This window comes from Oncorhynchus masou, chromosome 1 (assembly GCF_036934945.1).
Source record: "Oncorhynchus masou masou isolate Uvic2021 chromosome 1, UVic_Omas_1.1, whole genome shotgun sequence".
In the NCBI taxonomy this organism is placed as follows: Eukaryota; Metazoa; Chordata; class Actinopteri; order Salmoniformes; family Salmonidae; genus Oncorhynchus; species Oncorhynchus masou.
The window spans coordinates 22,463,173-22,482,830 of record NC_088212.1 but is presented as its reverse complement, the minus strand read 5'-3'; the positions used below and the strand labels follow the sequence as shown (position 1 = coordinate 22,482,830).

General features: G+C 44.0%; 2 protein-coding genes across 5 annotated transcripts in view; both read left to right on the top strand.

Annotated features, from left to right (window-relative positions):
- LOC135539347 (UDP-glucuronosyltransferase 2C1-like) overlaps positions 1 to 11,297 on the top strand; it is a 12,004-nt gene extending 707 nt beyond the window's left edge. The window contains exons 1-2 of one of the 3 annotated variants that reach the window (XM_064965189.1): positions 5,064 to 5,184; positions 9,638 to 11,297. In XM_064965189.1, the coding sequence (XP_064821261.1) occupies positions 9,652 to 11,235 (1,584 nt within the window). In that variant the 5' untranslated portion in view covers positions 5,064 to 5,184; positions 9,638 to 9,651 and the 3' untranslated portion in view covers positions 11,236 to 11,297. Of the gene's footprint in view, positions 1 to 5,063; positions 5,185 to 5,219; positions 9,027 to 9,637 lie in introns of those variants that run through there. The other 2 variants (XM_064965181.1, XM_064965172.1) reach the window with 2 other exon arrangements.
- Positions 11,298 to 14,290: 2,993 nt separating this feature from the next.
- Positions 14,291 to 19,087, top strand: LOC135539240 (UDP-glucuronosyltransferase 2A2-like). Of its 2 annotated transcripts, none has more exons than XM_064965096.1 (2): positions 14,291 to 14,443; positions 16,734 to 19,087. In XM_064965096.1, the coding sequence occupies exon 2, from the start codon at positions 16,748 to 16,750 to the stop codon at positions 18,329 to 18,331; it is 1,584 nt and encodes a 527-aa protein (XP_064821168.1). In that variant the 5' UTR covers positions 14,291 to 14,443; positions 16,734 to 16,747; the 3' UTR covers positions 18,332 to 19,087. The 2 variants fall into 2 exon arrangements, with proteins under 2 accessions (XP_064821168.1, XP_064821226.1); XM_064965154.1 differs by lacking the exon at positions 14,291 to 14,443 and adding an exon at positions 14,823 to 15,086.
- The last annotated feature ends 571 nt before the right edge of the window (positions 19,088 to 19,658 follow it).

Genomic DNA, 19,658 nt, shown 5'->3' with positions numbered 1-19,658 from the left:
CCTTCTCTGTCTCTCATTCTTCAGCTGTTCTACATCTCCCCTAACTAGCTCATTCACTCTTTCCCACCTGTTCTCTCTTCCCCTCTGATTAGGTCTCTATTTCTCTCTCTGTTCCTGCTACTTTCAGTGTCTGATTCTTGTTTGTGTTTTTGATGCCAGAAGCAAGCTGTCGTCTCGTTTGCTTCCACCTTGTCCTATCCTGTCGGAGTCTGCCTGGCAGGTGCATCCTGCATTATACTAACGTTCTTTTGTTCCATTGACTACGTTGGAAGAGGATTTATGCCATTCCTGTTTTTCATTAAAGAACTCTGTTTTCTGTTAAAACCGCTTTTGGGTCTTCACTCAAGTACATAACAGAAGAATCAGACCAAGAATGGACCCAGCGGCTCCGGACCCTTTTCACTCCGCCGTCGAGATCCAGGGAGCGATGCTAGGCAGACACGAGGAGGAATTGTCTGCTGCTCGACATGCCGTTGAGACCCTGGCCGTCCAAGTCTCCGACCTCACAAGACAGGTTCACCAACTCCACCTCGATCCACCGCCCACTTCCAGGGTTTCCGAGTCTCCGGAGCCCAGGATCAACAACCCGCCGTGTTACTCTGGGGAGCCCACTGAGTGCCGCTCATTCCTCACTCAGTGTGATGTGGTGTTCTCTCTCCAGCCCAACACTTACTCCAGGAGCGCAGCCCGCATCGCCTACGTCATTTCTCTCCTTACCGGACGGGCGCGTGAGTGGGGCACGGCAATCTGGGAGGCGAGGGCTGAGTGTATTAACCAGTATCAGGACTTTAAGGAGGAGATGATACGGGTTTTTGACCGTTCTGTTTTTGGGGAGGAGGCTTCCAGGGCCCTGTCTTCCCTATGTCAGGGGAATCGATCCATAACGGATTATTCTATTGAGTTTCGCACTCTCGCTGCCTCTAGTGACTGGAACGAGCCGGCTTTGCTCGCTCGTTTTCTGGAGGGTCTCCTCGTCGAGGTTAAGGATGAGATCCTCTCCCGGGAGGTTCCTTCCAGTCTGGACTCCTTAATAGCTCTCGCTATTCGCATAGAGCGACGGTTTGATCTTCGTCGCCGAGCTCGTGGAAAGGAGCTCGCGTTCTCCGTTGCTCCCCTCTCCACATCACTGCCACCTGCCGCATCACTGCCACCCTCCTCCGCCGGCTCGGATGCTGAGCCTATGCAGCTGGGGGGTATCCGCATCTCGGCCAAGGAGAAGGAACGGAGAATCACCACCGCCCTCTGTCTCTACTGCGGCTCCGCTGGTCATTTTGTCACCTCATGTCCAGTAAAAGCCAGAGCTCATCAGTAAGAGGAGGGCTACTGGTGAGCGCAACTACTCAGGCCTCTCCTTCTGGATCACGCACTACCTTTCCGGGTCCATCTCCGCTGGCCCGGTTCATCTGCTTCCTGCAGTGCCTGATAGACTCTGGGCGGAGGGCTGTTTTATGGACGAGACCTGGGCTCGGGAACATGACATTCCTCTCAGACAGTTAGGGGAGCCCACGGCCTTGTTCGCTTTAGATGGTAGTTCTCTCCCAAGATTCAGCGTGAGACGCTGCCTTTAACCCTCACTGTCTCTGGTAATCATAGCGAAACCATTTCTTTTTTAATTTTTCGTTCACCTTTACACCTGCTGTTTTGGGTCATCCCTGGCTAGTGCGCCATAACCTTTCTATTAATTGGTCTAGTAATACTATCCTATCCTGGAATGTTTCTTGTCATGTGACCTGTTTAATGTCTGCTATCCCTCCTGTTTCCTCTGTCTCTTCTTCACAGGAGGAGCCTGGCGATTTGACAGGGGTGCCGGAGGAGTATCACGATCTGCGCACGGTGTTCAGTCGTTCCAAGGCCACTTTCCTCCACACCGGTCGTATGACTGTAGTATTGATCTCCTTCCGGGAACTACTCCCCCCGGGGTAGATTATACTCTCTGTCGGCTCCCGAACGTAAGGCTCTCAAGGATTATTTGTCTGTTTCGCCTCGACGCCGGTACAATAGTCTCCTCCTCCCTTCCCCGCCGGAGCGGGGTTTTTTTTTTGTTCAGAAGAAGGACGGGTCCCTGCGCCCATGCGTGGATTATCGAGGGCTGAATGACATAACAGTTAAGAATCGTTATCCGCTCCTCTTATGTCTCGGCCTTCGAGATCCTGCAGGGAGCCAGGTTTTCACCAAATTGGACCTTCGTAACGCCTACCATCTCGTGCGCATCAGGGAGGGGGACGAGTGGAAGACGGCGTTTAACACTGCTAGGGCACTTTGAATACCGGGTTCTTCCTTTCGGCCTCGTTAACGCTCCAGCTGTCTTTCAGGCACTAGTTAACGACGCCCTGAGAGACATGCTGAACATTTTTGTTTTCGCATATGGACGATATCCTGATTTTTTCACCGTCTCTCTCGATTCATGTTCAGCACGTGCGACGCGTCCTCCAGCGCCTTTTGAGAACTGTCTTTATGTGAAGGCTGAGAAGTGCACTTTTCATGCCGCCTCTGTCCCTTTCGGTTCCGTTATTTCCGCTGAGGGCATTAAGATGGATCCCGCTAAGGTCCAGGCTGTCATTGATTGGCCCGTTCCTAAGTCACGCGCCGAGCTGCAGCGCTTTCTGGGCTTCGCTAATTTCTATCGTCGTTTCATCCGTACTTCGGTCAGGTGGCAGCTCCCCTCACAGCCCTTACTTCTGTTAAGACGTGCTTTAAGTGGTCCGTTTCCGCCCAGGGAGCTTTTGATCTTCTTAAGAATCGTTTTACATCCGCACCTATTCTTGTTACACCTGACATCTCTAGTCAGTTTGTTGTTGAGGTTGACGCGTCAGAGGTGGGCGTGGGAGCCATTCTTTCTCAGCGCTCTCTCTGACGGCAAGGTCCATCCTTGCGCGTTTTCTCTCATCGCTTATCGCCGTCAGAACGTAACTATGATGTTGGTAATCGCGAACTGCTCGCCATCCGCTTAGCCCTAGGCGAATGGCGACAGTGGTTGGAGGGGCGACCGTTCCTTTTGTCGTTTGGACTGACCATAGGAACCTTGAGTACATCCGTTCAGCCAAACGACTTAATGCGCGTCAGGCTCGTTGGGCTCTGTTTTTCGCTCGTTTCGAGTTTGTTATTTCTTATCGTCCGGGCTCAAAAAAAACCAAGCCTGATGCTTTATCTCGTCTCTTCAGTTCTTCTGAGGTCTCCACCGACCCCGAGGGATTCTCCTGAGGGGCGTGTTGTCGGGTTGACTGTCTGGGGAATTGAGAGGCAGGTAAAGCAAGCACTCGCTCACACTCCGTCGCCGCGAGCTTGTCCTAGGAACCTTCTGTTCGTTCCCGTTCCTACTCGTCCGGCCGTTCTTCAGTGGGCCCACTCTGCCAAGTTAGCCGGCCACCCCGGCGTTCGGGTACGCTCGCTTCCATTCGCCAGCGTTTCTGGTGGCCCACTCGGGAACGTGACGCGCGTCGATTTGTCGCCGCTTGTTCGGTCTGCGCGCAGACTAAATCTGGGAACTCTCCTCCTGCCGGCCGTCTCAGACCGCTTCCCATTCCCTCTCGACCGTGGTCTCACATCGCTTTAGATTTTATCACCGGACTGCCTTCATCAGCGGGGAAGACAGTTATTCTTACGGTTGTCGATAGATTCTCTAAGGCGGCTCATTTCATTCCTCTCGCTAAGCTCCCTTCTGCTAAGGAGACGGCTCAGATCATTATCGAGAATGTTTTCCGAATTCATGGCCTTCCGTCTGACGTCGTTTCCGACAGAGGCCCGCAGTTCACGCCTCAATTTTGGAGGGAGTTTTGCCGTTTGATTGGGGCTTCCGTCAGTCTCTCGTCCGGCTTTCATCCCCAGTCTAACGGTCAAGCCGAACGGGCCAATCAGACTGTTGGTCGCATTTTACGCAGTCTTTCTTTTCGTAACCCTGCGTCTTGGTCAGAACAGCTCCCCTGGGCAGAGTACGCCCACAACTCACTTCCTTCGTCTGCTACCGGTCTATCTCCTTTTCAGAGTAGCCTCGGGTACCAGCCTCCGCTGTTCTCATCTCAGCTCGCCGAGTCCTGCGTCCCCTCCGCTCAGGCTTTTGTCCAGCGTTGCGAGCGCACCTGGAAGGGGGTCAGGTCGGCACTTTGCCGTAATAGGGCGCAGACTGTGAGGGCCGCTAATAAGCGTAGGACCAAGAGTCCTAGATATTGTTGCGGTCAGAGAGTATGGCTCTCCACTCAGAACCTTCCCCTTAAGACAGCTTCTCGCAAGTTGGCCCCGCGGTTCATTGGTCCGTTCCGTATTTCTCAGGTCATTAATCCTGTCGCAGTGCGACTTCTTCTCCCGCGCTATCTTCGTCGCGTTCACCCGGTCTTCCATGTCTCCTGTGTTAAGCCCGTTCTTCGCGCCCCCCGCTCGTCCCTCCCCCCCCATCCTTGTCGAGGGCGCACCTATCTACAGGGTTCGTAAGATTTTGGACATGCGCCCTCGGGCCCGTGGTCATCAGTACCTAGTGGATTGGGAGGGGTACGGTCCTGAGGAGAGGAGTTGGGTTCCCTCTCGGGACGTGCTGGACCGTTCGCTGATCGATGATTTCCTCCGTTGCCGCCAGGTTTCCTCCTCGAGTGCGCCAGGAGGCGCTCGGTGAGTGGGGGTACTGTCATGTCTTATTATGTCTGTTCCTGTCCTTTCTCTTCACTCTGTCTCTCTCTGCTGGTCTTTTTAGGTTACCTTCTCTGTCTCTCCTTCTTCAGCTGTTCTACATCTCCCCTAACTAGCTCATTCACTCTTTCCCACCTGTTCTCTCTTTCCCTCTGATTAGGTCTCTATTTCTCTCTCTGTTCCTGCTACTTTCAGTGTCTGATTCTTGTTTGTGTTTTTCATGCCAGAAGCAAGCTGTCGTCTCGTTTGCTTCCACCTTGTCCTATCCTGTCGGAGTCTGCCTGGCAGGTGCATCCTGCACTATACTAACGTTCTTTTTGTTCCATTGACAACGTTGGAAGAGGATTTATGCCATTCCTGTTTTTCATTAAAGAACTCTGTTTTCTGTTAAAACCGCTTTTGGGTCTTCACTCAAGTACATAACACATAGAGAGAACTTGCACAACTTTAGAAGTAATGTGCCTGAAGGATTGACAATGACTGGGAGAATTGTGACAGCATTGGAAGACTTCATAGCATTACACAGTGCCTCTACGTTTTCAATTGAACATTGACTACTTATTTACAGTAAGTGTAAAGATTTTTATTGTGTACATTTTTATTGTCAAAAATTGTCTTTCGTTAACGAACACTCGCACTGACTCTTTCCCCCTTACTAGCTCTGACTTTGCTGATAGCTACTTTATTGAGGAAACATGTACTTACTAGGACTGTGATATGTGAAGAAAGAACTCTCCGGGAAAAAGAAAAAGGTGGAGGTGTATGTTTCATGATTCACTACTCATGGTGTGATTGTGGTAACGTACAGTAGAGGAACTCAAGTCCATTTGTTCTCCCAATCTGGAATACATCACCATCAAATGCTGACTGCATTACCTTTTGAGATAATTTCTTTGGTCATCGTCACAGCCGTGTATATTTGCCCCCAAGCCGACACTGTGACGGCTCACAAGGAACTACACTGGACTTTGTGCAAACTGGAAACTGCATATCTTGAGGCTGCATTTACTGTAACGACAAGACAGCCTACAGGTAAGAGGTTAAGACCATGGTGAAGTGGTGCCAGACAAATAACACTCCTTCAATGTCAACAAAACGAAGGAGCTGATCGTGGACTTCAGGAGACAGCAGAGGGAGCACACTCCCATCCACATCAACAGGACCCGTAGTGGAGAGGGTGAAAAGCTTCATGTTCCTCGGCATGCACATCACTGACAATCTGAAATGGTCCATTCTTACAGACAGTGTGGTGAAGAAGGCGCAACAGCGCCTTTTCAACCTCAGGAGGCTGAAGAAATTCAGCTTGGCCACTAAGACTATTACAAACTTCTACAGATGCACCATTGAGAACATCCTGCTGGACTGTATCACCACCTGGTACAGTAATTTCACCATCCTATACCGCAGAGCTCTCAAGAGGGTGGTGCGGTCAGCCGAACGCATTACTGGGGGCACACTGCTGTGTCACAGGAAGGCCAAGAAGATCATCAAGGACCTCAGCCATGACCTGTTCATCCCGAGACAGTACAGGTGCATTAAAGCCGGGACCAAGAAAATTAAAAACTATTTCTATCTCCAAGCCATCAGACTGTTAAATAGTCACCATTAGCCGGCATCTGCCCAGTACTCTGCCCTGGACCTTAGTCACTGTTAATAGCCAGCTACCACCTGGTACTCTAACCCACACCTTAGAGACTGCTGCGCTATGTACATAGATATTAAACAATGGTCACTTTAATAATGTCTGCATACTATTTTACCCACTTCATATGTATATACTGTACAGCGCCTTCAGAAAGTATTCATACCCCTAACATTTTGTTGTTACAGTCTGAATTCAAAATTGATTAAATATATTTTCTTTCTCACCCATCTACACACAATACCCCATAATGACAAAATGAAAACATGTTTTTAGACATTTTTACACATTTATTTAAAATTAAATAAAGAAATATACAATTTACATAAGTATTCACACCCCTGAGTGTGAATCACCTTTGGCAACGATTACAGCTGTGAGTCTTTCTGGGTATTTCTCTAAGAGCTTTGCACATCTGGATTGTACAATATTTGCACATTATTCTTTTTTCAATTCTTCAAGCTCTTGGTTGTTGATCATTGCTAGACAGCCATTTTCAAGTCCCTTCCATGCAAGGCATTGGAAAACCTCCCTGGTCTTCGTGGTTGAATCTGTGTTTGTAATTCACTGCTCGACCAAGGGACCTTAGAGATAATTGTGTGTGTGGGGTACAGAGATGACATAGTCATGAAAAATTATGTTAAACACTTATTGCACACAGAGTGAGTCTATACATCTTCTGATTTAACTTGTTATTATGCTAATCTTTACCCCTGAACTTATTTAGACAAAGGGGTTGAACACTTATTGACTTAAGACATTTCAGCTTAAAATGTTTTCTGAATTTGTAAAAATGTCTAAAACCATCATTCCACTTTGACATTACGGGGTATTGTGTGCAGGACAGTGACACAAAATCTCAATTTAATGAATTTTAAATTCAGGCTGTAACGCAACAAAATCTGGAAAAAGTCAAGGGGTGTGAATACTTTCTGAAGGCACTGTACATGATTAACATATGAATAACACATTATATTATTGATCAACACAGAAAATGTGTATTTTTCTACTAGCACTAGCACTAGAACTGACAACAACTACTTTATTGACTGAAAAAGTACTTTCTACAACTGTGATATGTGGTTGTCTCATCCAGCTATCTTAAAACCTATTTGGGATAGGGGGCAGCATTTTCACTTTTGGATGAATAGCGTGCCCAGAGTGAACTGCCTCCTACTCTGTCCCAATTGCGAATATACAGTATGCATATTATTATTGGTATTGGATAGAAAACACTCTGAAGTTTCTAACACTGTTTGAATGATGTCTGTGAGTATAACAGAACTCATATGGCAGGCAAAAACCTGAGAACCAGGAAGTGGGAAATCTGAGGTTTGTAGTTTTTAACTCAGCCCCCATTGAAGATACAGGGTGATATTAGTTATATTGCACTTCCCAAGGCTTACACTAGATGTCAACAGTATTTAGAACCTGTTTTGAGGATTCTACTCTGAAGGAGGGGCTCACAAGGGCTATTTGAGTGAGTGGTCTGGCAGAGTGCCACAGCCTCGGTCTGGCACGCTCGTGTGAAAGGTAGCTACGTTCCACTTCATTTGTACAGATAAAGGAATTGTCCGGTTGGAACATTAATGAAGTTTTAGGATAAAAACCTCCTAAAGATTGATTCCATACTTAGTTTGGCATGTTTCTACGGGCTGTAACGGAACTTTTTGAACTTTTTGTCCGGCGTTCGGCGCGACCTGAATGCACTTTTGGATTTGTTTATCCAACAACCTAAAAAAAGAAGATATTTGGACATAATTGATAGACATTATCAAACAAATCAAACATTTATGGTGGAACTGGGATTCCTGGGAGTGCATTCTGATGAAGATAATCAAAGGTAAGTGAATATTTAAAATGCTATTTCTGAGAAATGTTGACTACCCAATATGGCGGGTATCTTTTTGGCTGCTTTGTTGTCTAAAGGCTGTACTCTGATTATTGCATGGTTTGCTTTCTGATACAGCGGTTGCATTAAGGAGAAGTTTGTCTAAAGTTCCGTGTATAATAGTCATATCTTTATCAATGTTAATTATGAGTATTTCTGTAAATTGATTTGGCTCTCTGCACAATCACTGCATGTTTTAGAACTACTGAACATAACGCGCCAATGTAAAATGAGATTTTTTTATATAAATATGAACTTTATCAAACAAAACATACATGTATTGTGTAACATTAAGTCCTATGAGTGTTATCTGATGAAGATCATCAAAGGTTAGTGATTCATTTTATCTCTATTTCTGTTTTTCTGTGAGTTGGTGGTGACCTAACATAATCGTTTGTGGTGCTTTCGCTGTAAATCCTGTTTGAAATCGGACACTGTGGCTGGATTAACGAAAAATGTATCTATAAAATGGTGTAAAATACTTGTATGTGTGATAGGTTAAAGGAAATATTCATAGCCTGTCATACATTAAAAAGTATTAGTAAGTTCATTGTATGTGAGGATCTTAAAACATTTAAGGTTAAAAAGAGCATGCATTCAGTATTAGTTGATAGAGATTGAAAACATTCATAATTGTGTTAAAGTTAAAATCCGTCAAGCGTACAAAGGGTACGAATTGTGTGAGTAATGTGTAAACACTATATTGATTACTATATTTTGTGGTGCCTAAAAGTGTTAATCTGTGATCTACGAAATGCTCTTAATCTATGAGCCTGAGATCGATTGCTCTGGTCTCCACCCATATTCCTGGGGAAATCACGGTCTTTTCTCATTGAACTAGTATCACTCTCGTGATTATTTCTCCCCTGTTTTCAGGTACGTTATTGATGATAAAAAAAGAGTAATTTAAATGTAATAACTCGCTAACATGTTAAGAGTGTTTAAGGTGTGTCTTATTAACATCTTGAGGAAGTTAGAGTTAAGTTTGCAGAGAGTAATATGCGCCCTGCTCGGTTGTAGTGAAGAATAGCATCGTACTGAGAGTAGCTGACATTTTATGTCGATTGTGAATGATGCGTTGTTAATAAGATATTTTGCTGTGTTATTTGTATAATGGTTTTCCTGTTGTTTTGTAATGTGTTACTTTTGTAAAATTATTGAACTAAAAGTTGAATTGAGAAAACAACACCGTATCACTCGTGATTATTTATCCCCTGTTTTCAGGGGCGTAACATATGCTTGAGGAATTTTAATTATGAGATTTTTGTCGTTTTGAATTTGGCGCCCTACACTTTCACTGGCTGTTGGGAGGGGGGGTTCCGCGAGCGCACTAATTGAATGCACTAATGCACTACTTGTAAGTCACTCTGAATAAGAGTGTCTGCTATGTGACTAAAATGTTAATGTAATTAAAACCTATTTATTAGGAAATAAGAGATGGATTTGCTCTGTAACTAACTATTCTTCCTTTGTATCTTTTATCAAAGGATTCACCTAAGATATGCATCAACCAGCCCTGGTCACGGTTGCTGTTCTGCTCTTCTCTCTCACCACTGTCTATGGGGGGAACGTGCTGGTCTTCCCATTAGATGGAAGCCACTGGGTGAATATGAAAGTCCTCATCGAAGAGCTGCACTCCAGAGGCCATAGCATCACAGTGATTCGTCCAACCACCAACTGGTACATCAAGGAGAAATCCCCTCACTACTCGTGCATTACCATCCCAGTATCTGGTGGTGGAATTGTTGAGGAGGTCTTTAGTTTGTTTGTGACCAGAAAATTGCAGATCCAAAGGGAGGGTGGAAGTTTCTGGTCTCGTATGAGCCTAGAGCTTGAGGTGGCGAAGCAGATCTATGAGTTACACAAGGATTTGGTTGTAATGATGACTACGATATTCGAAGATGCCGAACTAATGCAATTGCTTCGCGATGCAAACTATGACCTGGTTTTGACGGATCCTGCCATTGGTGGGGGAGTGTTTCTGGCTCACCGCATTGGTCTTCCTCTTGTCTTCAATGTCCGATGGACAGTCCTGGGCGAGGGCCACTTTACCATCGCCCCCTCGCCTCTCTCATATGTCCCATTGCCAGGAGCACTGTTGACAGACAAAATGACTTTTCAAGAGAGAGTCATAAATGTTCTGTTTTATCTTTTTACAAGGTTTCAGTTTGCATACGTCATAGACCCTAACTACATTCCGTTCGTCCATCGTTACTTCGGCCCTGACGTTCACTACATGTCATTGTTCCAGGCAGCAGACATATGGCTCATGAGGAATGACTTTACCTTTGAGTTTCCGCGGCCTACCATGCCAAACGTGGTCTACATGGGCGGTTTCCAGTGCAAGCCCTCAAAGCCGCTTCCCCAGGACATGGAGGACTTTGTCCAGAAGTCCGGGGACCATGGGGTCATCGTGATGTCCCTGGGGACCTTGGTGGGACAACTACCTGAGGACATTGCTGAGGACATCGCAGCTGCTTTCGCCAAACTGCCTCAGAGGATCGTCTGGAGGCACACTGGGAAGAGGCCCATCTCCGTGGGCAACAACACCTTACTAGTGGATTGGCTCCCACAGAACGACCTCCTTGGACACCCCAAGACCCGAGCCTTTGTTGCCCACGGCGGAACCAATGGAGTCCAGGAGGCCATCTACCACGGTGTCCCTATTCTTGGAATCCCGTTGGTCTTCGACCAGCATGATAACCTCAATAGGATGAGGGCTAAGGGAGTGGCTAAGATAGTGGACATCACCACCGTAGACAGAGACATCTTCCTAGAGGCAGTGAAGGCTGTTCTCTATGAGCCGAACTACAGGGAGAACATGCAAAGGCTATCCAGGCTGCACAGGGACCAGCCCATGAAACCACTGGACCGCGCCATGTTCTGGATTGAGTTTGTCATGAGGAACAAAGGAGCGGCACATCTGAGGACAGAGTCTTATAAGATGTCCTGGTTCACCTACCACTCTGTTGACGTCGTAGCCACACTACTGGCCATTGTGTTGCTCATACTGCTGGTTAGCACTTTAGCTGTAAGGTTTTTGTGGCATAAGGTGTTTTGTAGGAGGAAAGTGAAACATGAATGATATCGATGTATTAATGAATATTAATATATTATCAAATTATCATTAATAAAATTTTAAAAATATTATTTGATGGTATCCTTCCTAACATCAATAAGAATGTCACACTCCTTTATGTGGTTATTTGAAACAATACAGTTGGTTACTTTTGGTAATATATCTTTGCATTCCATTTTTTAAATTTCACCCTCACATTAAGTATTGTACTCCAAATTTGATATTATTGTATGTTGTAAATGTTGTACTACAGCACAAAAGGTCACTTGGGTTGAGAGAGAGAAAGAGAGGAGGTCTCTCTGATAGGTGACAAGAGCTGATAAAACTCCTGGATCTGATTACAAATAGTTATTACATTCGTATAACAAGGCCAAAGAACCGTGTGTATGACATCCATGTGTGCATGTGGGTTTGTGTGTCCAGAGCATAGCCTCACCTCCCAGGGGATGTGTCCATGTTACCAGCTGTGGTACCGTGCTGTGGTACCAGCTGTGGTTTAGCAGTATGCTGCAACTCAATTTCAGCTCTTCCTTAAACTCACCTTGAAGTTTAGGAAAGGCAGAGGTAAGTAACGCATAGGTAGACAACGAGTTAAGGGAGTGAGACAAAGAACTGTAGGTAGGCTCATAGGTAGGCTAAAGCTTATAAAGACTTCTACGACAATTTTGTTATCTGATTTATAGCAACTGAAATCAAAAGAAATTCAATAGAATGCAGGGTTGCTGCATGCAAATCACGAGTAAAAATATAAAATAATTAAAATTCATAAATTATTAATAAATTATTTAGCTCTATGAACCCGAGGTCGCTAACCTAAAATGCTCAGTAGACCACATACTGGCCCACATGGTTGGCTATGTGGCCTGCTGAGCAGGCTCAGTTCAAGAAAACCTGCATGTTGTTTCCCTGCAGTACTGTAACTATTTTTCACATGGTCAAATAAAATCTAAGAATTAACACTAAAAACCTCACAGCATTTATACTACTACGACCATGTAGACTCTCCTTCACAGGTAGATGCTTCCACACTTTACAGAATGTCACGACTCCCGCCGAAATCGGTCCCTCCTTGTTCGGGCGGCAGTCGACGTCACCGGTCTTCTAGCCATCGCTGCTCCACCTTTTCATTTTCCATTTGTTTTGTCTTGTTTTACCGCACACCTGGTTTACATCTTCATTAATCTAAGTGTATATTATCCTCTGTTCCCCCCATGTCCTTGTGTGGTATTGTTTGTTGTAAAGTGTATGTGCACTAGACTGGTTTGCGACGGGTTATTTCAACCTGCATTTTGTCGTTCTGGGTACAGTGTGTTTTGCTTTATTAAAGTACTCCGGTTGTTACCCATTTCTGCTCTCCTGCGCCTGACTTCACTGCAGCCAGTTACACACCTTTTACACAGAATAAGAAGTGTGTGCACAGACAGGCAGTCATTTATATAAAAACACTGAAAACATTGCTAAGGTGTGTTGAAAACAGACCGTAATATCCATGAATTATGGCCCATAATAGTTATTGTATCACATCTGACTGTATTCAAATGACATGGATATCAAACCAAATTTGCAGTAGCTGCATCGTCACGGCGTGTATATTCCCCCCATAGCCGACACTGTGACGGCTCACAAGGAACTACACTGGACTTTGTTCAAACTGGAAACCACATATCTTGAGGCTGCATTTACTGTAACGACAAGACAGCCCACAGGGAAGAGGTTAAGACCATGGTGAAGTAGTGCCAGACAAATAACACCTCCTTCAATGTCAATAAAACGAAGGAGCTGATCGTGGACTTCAGGAGACAGCAGAGAAAGCACACTCCCATCCACATCAACAGGACCCGTAGTGGAGGTGAAAAGCTTCAAGTTCCTCGGCATGCACATTACTGACAATCTGAAATGGTGCATTCATACAGACAGTGTGGTGAAGAAGGCGCAACAGTAAATTATCCTAACCTTTGTCATTAGTTCCCCAAAATGCCAATGCAAATTCTCCCTGTAATTCCCACCCACGCACACACAAAGACACAGACAAAGATTTACAAATATATAAGCAAACATGTGCAGTTCAAACAATAAATATCTTTCCTCCAAAAAAAGAATAAGAAGAACAGTGACTGGCACCAAAACTCAGTTAATTCTGTGCCTTCATATCATGTCAACGATGTACAGTATATTACCACATCACTGTCTGACAAATCTGCAACACAATCCTGGAAACTCCCTGTGAAATATGAAAGTAGTTTGCCCAACAACCCTATTGGGGGTGTAAATTGATACCATCTGTTGCAGTTGCATCTGTTGGTGTTGTGTGGGAATAGTGCAGGTAGTGTGTCCTCATGGAACCACCATTATGCAGAATTGGTGAATGCTTTTAAGTAGCCTGTATTCTTTTGTATGAGAGGACTGCCCCCCTGTGGCCAAGTCTGACAAGTAATATTTACGGCTCAGTTCAACAAAACGTGCATGTTGTTTCCCTGCAGTACTGTAGCTATTTTTCCCATGGTCAAATAAAATAATTAACACTAAAAACCTCATAGCATTTAAACTACTACTACGACCATGTAGACTCCCCTTCGCAGGTAGATGCTTCCACACTTTTCAGAATAAAAAGTGTGTGCACAGACAGGCAGTCATTTATATAAAGACACTGAGAAACATTGCTGAGGTGTGTTGAAAACAGACCGTATTATCCATGAATTATGGCCCATAATACTTATAGTATCATGACTGTATTGAAATGACATGGATATCAAACCAAATTTGCAGTAGGCTGCATAGAGTACTTAGGAGATTGACACACATGACCAGCCTTGGACCCACTCCCTGGACCAACTCCAATTTTAGTTTTTCAAACAGATTGGTTCATTATTTTATTTCAGTTTACTAAACAGTTTTTTCATAATTAGTTTCCATTTAAGTTTCCATTTTAGTTCACTATAACAATGTTGAACTAATGACCATTTCCTAATAAATAACAGGGAGCCAACACATAAAAGCCTTACGCAATTACAGGGGTGTTATTACGCTGCATGTCAGAACTTGTGAACTTTGAACAAGAGAACACAGATTAGTTGTGGCAGCATAAATTAGGTTACTCCAGCTCAAAGCCACAACCATAGGACTACTTTCACTGTTTGCAAACTGCTGTTCAGGGGGGGGGGTTGGCCAAACATCACTTTGGATTTAAGGCTACTTGCAGACTGTTTTTTTTTTGGTAAGTGTTTATGTGAATAAAATCTGGTTTAAAGTAACAGTTAAAGTAGTGGAATATCGGAATAGTTAAACCTGTTGTTGAAACAGTTTCTGATCTCAGTGTCTGGTGTTGAAAACATGGCATCATCAGACCTACAACGTTCTCAGATTAACCCATTGGAACTCATATCGATCTAAACTTATACAGAAGAACTATGAACTTGAGTTGATTCAATAGCCTTTACACAACATAAATATCTTACATCTCAAGAAGCATCCTCCACAAACATTTGTAGTTATACAAATCCATATAAAACTCAGCACCACCATTCAAATTAGATTAACTTCTTTGATTGAATATTTTCAGTGAGGTCTAACAAAGCTTTTTGTAAGGTATGTAAACAAAATAATAGTTTTTATAGAGACGTTGTCAGAGTAGCTCCCATCCTATACATATTTTGTGGTGCATCTGGGCTTTGCCAGTGGAAACAATTGTGTCACGGAACAAGCAAGCTTTACCAGACATAGAGAGAACTTGCACAACTTTAGAAGTAATGTGCCTGAAGGCTTGACAATGACTGGGAGAATTGTGACAGCATTGGAAGACTTCATAGCATTACACAGTGCCTCTACGTTTTCAATTGAACATTGACTACTTATTTACAGTAAGTGTAAAGATTTTTATTGTGTACATTTTTATTGTCAAAAATTGTCTTTCGTTAACGAACACTCGCACTGACTCTTTCCCCCTTACTAGCTCTGACTTTGCTGATAGCTACTTTATTGAGGAAACATGTACTTACTAGGACTGTGATATGTGAAGAAAGAACTCTCCGGGAAAAAGAAAGGTGGAGGTGTATGTTTCATGATTCACTACTCATGGTGTGATTGTGGTAACGTACAGTAGAGGAACTCAAGTCCATTTGTTCTCCCAATCTGGAATACATCACCATCAAATGCTGACTGCATTACCTTTTGAGATAATTTCTTCGGTCATCGTAACGGCCGTGTATATTTGCCCCCAAGCCGACACTGTGACGGCTCACAAGGAACTACACTGGACTTTGTGCAAACTGAAAGCCGCATATCTTGAGGCCTGCATTTAGAGGTTCATGTCTATGTACATAGATATTAAACAATGGTCAATTTAATAATGTCTGCATACTATTTTACCCACTTCATATGTATATACTGTACAGCGCCTTTAGAAAGTATTCATACCCCTAACATTTGAATTCGAAATTGAATAACTATATTTTCTTTCTCACCCATCTACACACATTAGCCCAAAACGACAAAGATAAAACGTGTTTTTAGACATTTTTACACATTTATTTAAAATTAAATAAAGAAATATACTATTTACATAAGTATTCACACCCCTGAGTGAATACATGTTAGAATCACCTTTGGCAACGATTACATCTGAGTCTTTCTGGGTAAGTCTCTAAGAGCTTTGCACACCTGGATTTTACAATATTTGCACATTATTCTTTCGTCAATTCTTCAAGCTCTGTCACGTTGGTTGTTGATCATTGCTAGACAGCCATTTTCAAGTCCCTTCTATGCGAGGCATTGGAAAACCTCCCTGGTCTTCGTGGTTTTTTCTGTGTTTGAAATTTACTGCTCGACTAAGGGACCTTACAGATAATTGTGTGTGTGGGGTACAGAGATGAGATAGTCATAAAACATTATGGTAAACAGAGAGAGTCTAGAGTGTGAGTGAGTCTATACATCTTCTGATTTAACTTGTTATTTTGCTAATCTTTACCCCTGAACTTATTCAGACAAAGGGGTTGAACACTTATTGACTTAAGACATTTCAGCTTAAAATGTTTTCTGAATTTGTAAAAATGTCTAAAAACATAATTGCACTTTGACATTATGGGGCATTATGTGCAGGACAGTGACACAAAATATCAATTGAATTAATTTTAAATTCAGGCTGTAACACAACAAAATCTGAAAAAAGTCAAGGGGTGTGAATACTTTCTGAAGGCACTGTACATGATTAACATATGAATAACACAGTAAATTATTGATCAACAGAGAAAATGTGTATTTTTCTACTAGCACTAGCACTAGAACTGACAACAACTACTTTATTGACTGAAAAGGTATTTTCTACAACTGTGATATGTGGTTGTCTCATCCAGCTATCTTAAGATGAATGCACTACTTGTAAGTCACTCTGGATAAGAGTGTCTACTTAGTGACTAAAATGTTAATGTAATTAAAAACCTATTTATTAGGATATAAGAGATGGAGTTGCTCTGTAACAAACAATTCTTCCTTTTTATCTTTTATCAAAGGATTCACCTAAGAGATGCATCAACCAGCCCTGGTCACGTTTGCTGTTCTGCTCTTCTCTCTCACCACTGTCGATGGGGGGAACGTGCTGGTCTTCCCATTGGATGGAAGCCACTGGGTGAATATGAAAGTCCTCATCGAAGAGCTGCACTCCAGAGGCCATAGCATCACAGTGATTCGTCCAACCACCAACTGGTACATCAAGGAGAAATCCCCTCACTACTCGTGCATTACCATCCCAGTATCTGGTGGTGGATTTGTTGAGGAGGTCTTTAGTTTGTTTGTGACCAGACAATTGCAGATCCAAAGGGAGGGCAGAGGTTTCTGGTCTCGTATGAGTCTGGAGCTTGAGGTGGTGAAGCAGTTCTATGAGTTACACAAGGATTTGGTTGTAATGATGACTACGATATTCGAAGATGCCGAACTAATGCATTCGCTTCGCGATGCAAACTATGACCTGGTTTTGACGGATCCTGCCATTGGTGGGGGCGTGTTTCTGGCTCATCGCATTGGTCTCCCTCTTGTCTTCAATGTCCGATGGACAGTCCAGGGCGAGGGTCACTTTGCCATAGCCCCCTCGCCTCTCTCATATGTCCCATTGCCAGGAGCACTGTTGACAGACAAAATGACTTTTCAAGAGAGAGTCAAAAATGTTCTGTTTTATCTTTTTACAAGGTTTCAAATTGCATACGTCATAGACCCTAACTACATTCCGTTCGTTCATCGTTACTTCGGCCCTGACGTTCACTACATGTCATTGTTCCAGGCAGCAGACATATGGCTCATGAGGAATGACTTTACCTTTGAGTTTCCACGGCCCACCATGCCAAACGTGGTCTACATGGGCGGTTTCCAGTGCAAGCCCTCAAAGCCGCTTCCCCAGGACATGGAGGACTTTGTCCAGAGGTCTGGGGACCATGGGGTCATCATGATGTCCCTGGGGACCTTGGTGGGACAACTTCCTGAGGACATCGCTGAGGACATCGCAGCTGCTTTCGCCAAACTGCCTCAGAGGATCGTCTGGAGGCACACTGGGAAGAGGCCCACCTCCGTGGGCAACAACACCTTACTAGTGGATTGGCTCCCCCAGAACGACCTCCTTGGACACCCCAAGACCCGAGCCTTTGTTGCCCACGGCGGAACCAATGGAGTCCAGGAGGCCATCTACCACGGTGTCCCTATTGTCGGCCTCCCGTTGGTCTTCGACCAGCAAGACAACCTCAATAGGATGAGGGCTAAGGGAGTGGCTAAGATAGTGGACATCGCCACCGTAGACAGAGACATCTTCCTAGAGGCAGTGAAGGCTGTTCTCTATGAGCCGAACTACAGGGAGAACATGCAAAGGCTATCCAGGCTGCACAAGGACCAGCCCATGAAACCACTGGACCGCGCCATGTTCTGGATTGAGTTTGTCATGAGGAACAAAGGAGCGGCACATCTGAGGACAGAGTCCTATAAGATGTCCTGGTTCACCTACCACTCTGTTGACGTCGTAGCAACGCTACTGGCCATTGTGTTGCTCATAATGCTGGTTAGCACTTTAGCTGTAAGGTTTTTGTGGTGTAAGGTGTCTTGTAGGAGGAAAGTGAAACATGAATGATAGCGATGTATTAATGATTATTAATATGTTATCAAATCATCATTGATAAAATATTCTAAATATTTTTTGATGGTATTCTTCCTACCATCAATAAGAAGGTCAAACTCCTTAATGTGGGTATTTGAAACAATACAGTTGGTTACGTTTGGCATTATATCTTTGCATTCCATTTTTTAAATGTCACCCTCACATTAAGTATTGGCTGAGAGAAAGACAGAGAGAGAGAGTATGAGGTTTCTGTGTTATGCACTATAGCCCGTTACCATATATGTGATTGAATATTATCTGCTGTTTGCTTGTGTGGATGTATGTATGTGTTATGCAACATAGCTGACTTGAAACATTGTTAACAGTTTCAAGGCCATGGGCCTTTCTCATGATGGAAAAGTAGCATGAAGACAGGAACTGTTCAATGAGTTGGGAGGGGGGCACATTCAGACCGGGGTGTTGCGAGAACAAGCGGTCTTTTGTTAGATAACAGGAGCCAGGTGCGAGATAACGGTATGAGCGCATGGATGTTCTTCGAAGCGACAGTTACATCTATCAACAGAAGCGCCAAGAGGCGGGGACCCGCCTCAGCGCCTGCAATAGGCCAACAGACGGGTTGGAACTGTCTATCACAGTATAAAGAATACTGTTTACATACATCTTGTCAGTTCTCTGTTTTTGCCCTGCGAGGTGGGACAGAGAGCCCGTATATACGAAAATTGCATTTACCACTTATTGCTTAGCTAATAAAAAATCCATAGTATACAATCGGTGACTCATTGTCATATTTATCCTGATACCAGATTCGAATTTATGCAACCCTAACAATTTGGTGACCACCGACGTGATCTGGTAGAAGGATGACGCTGGAAATTATCGGCCGATTGGCCAGTACTGTCGTCGGACGGTGTGTCTCACAAATCCTGACCGGTCAACTAAAAGAGGTAAGCAGACACCTGTTGTGAAAAACTAAAGTTCTGCACATTGGAGTTATCCAATTTTAGTTTTGTGAGACACCTGTTTGATGTAAGTTACCAAATTATGTGAATACTATAATTGACAAAAATAATTGAATATGACATATATGCTGTGGTAAATGCAATTTTGAACTGATCGATCGCTCTTATGGTATGTAATGTACTAAATGGGTCGGTTGGTGTAACGCGTACCCAGTTGTTTGAAAGACGGTGAATCTGATTGTTTAAAGGAATTCACAAGTGTGTGTGTGAGCAGGATCGCAATGTAACAATGAATGCTGTGTACTGGTGTGCATGAGGAAATATTTCTAGTATAAATGGATATTTACTTTGGGTAAATTTTGTGTGAGTGCAGTAGCAAT

Coding starts and splice junctions, on each gene's coding strand:
- LOC135539240 (XM_064965096.1), top strand. CDS start 16,748: ATGCATCAACCAGCCCTGGTCACGTTTGCTGTTCTGCTCTTCTCTCTC.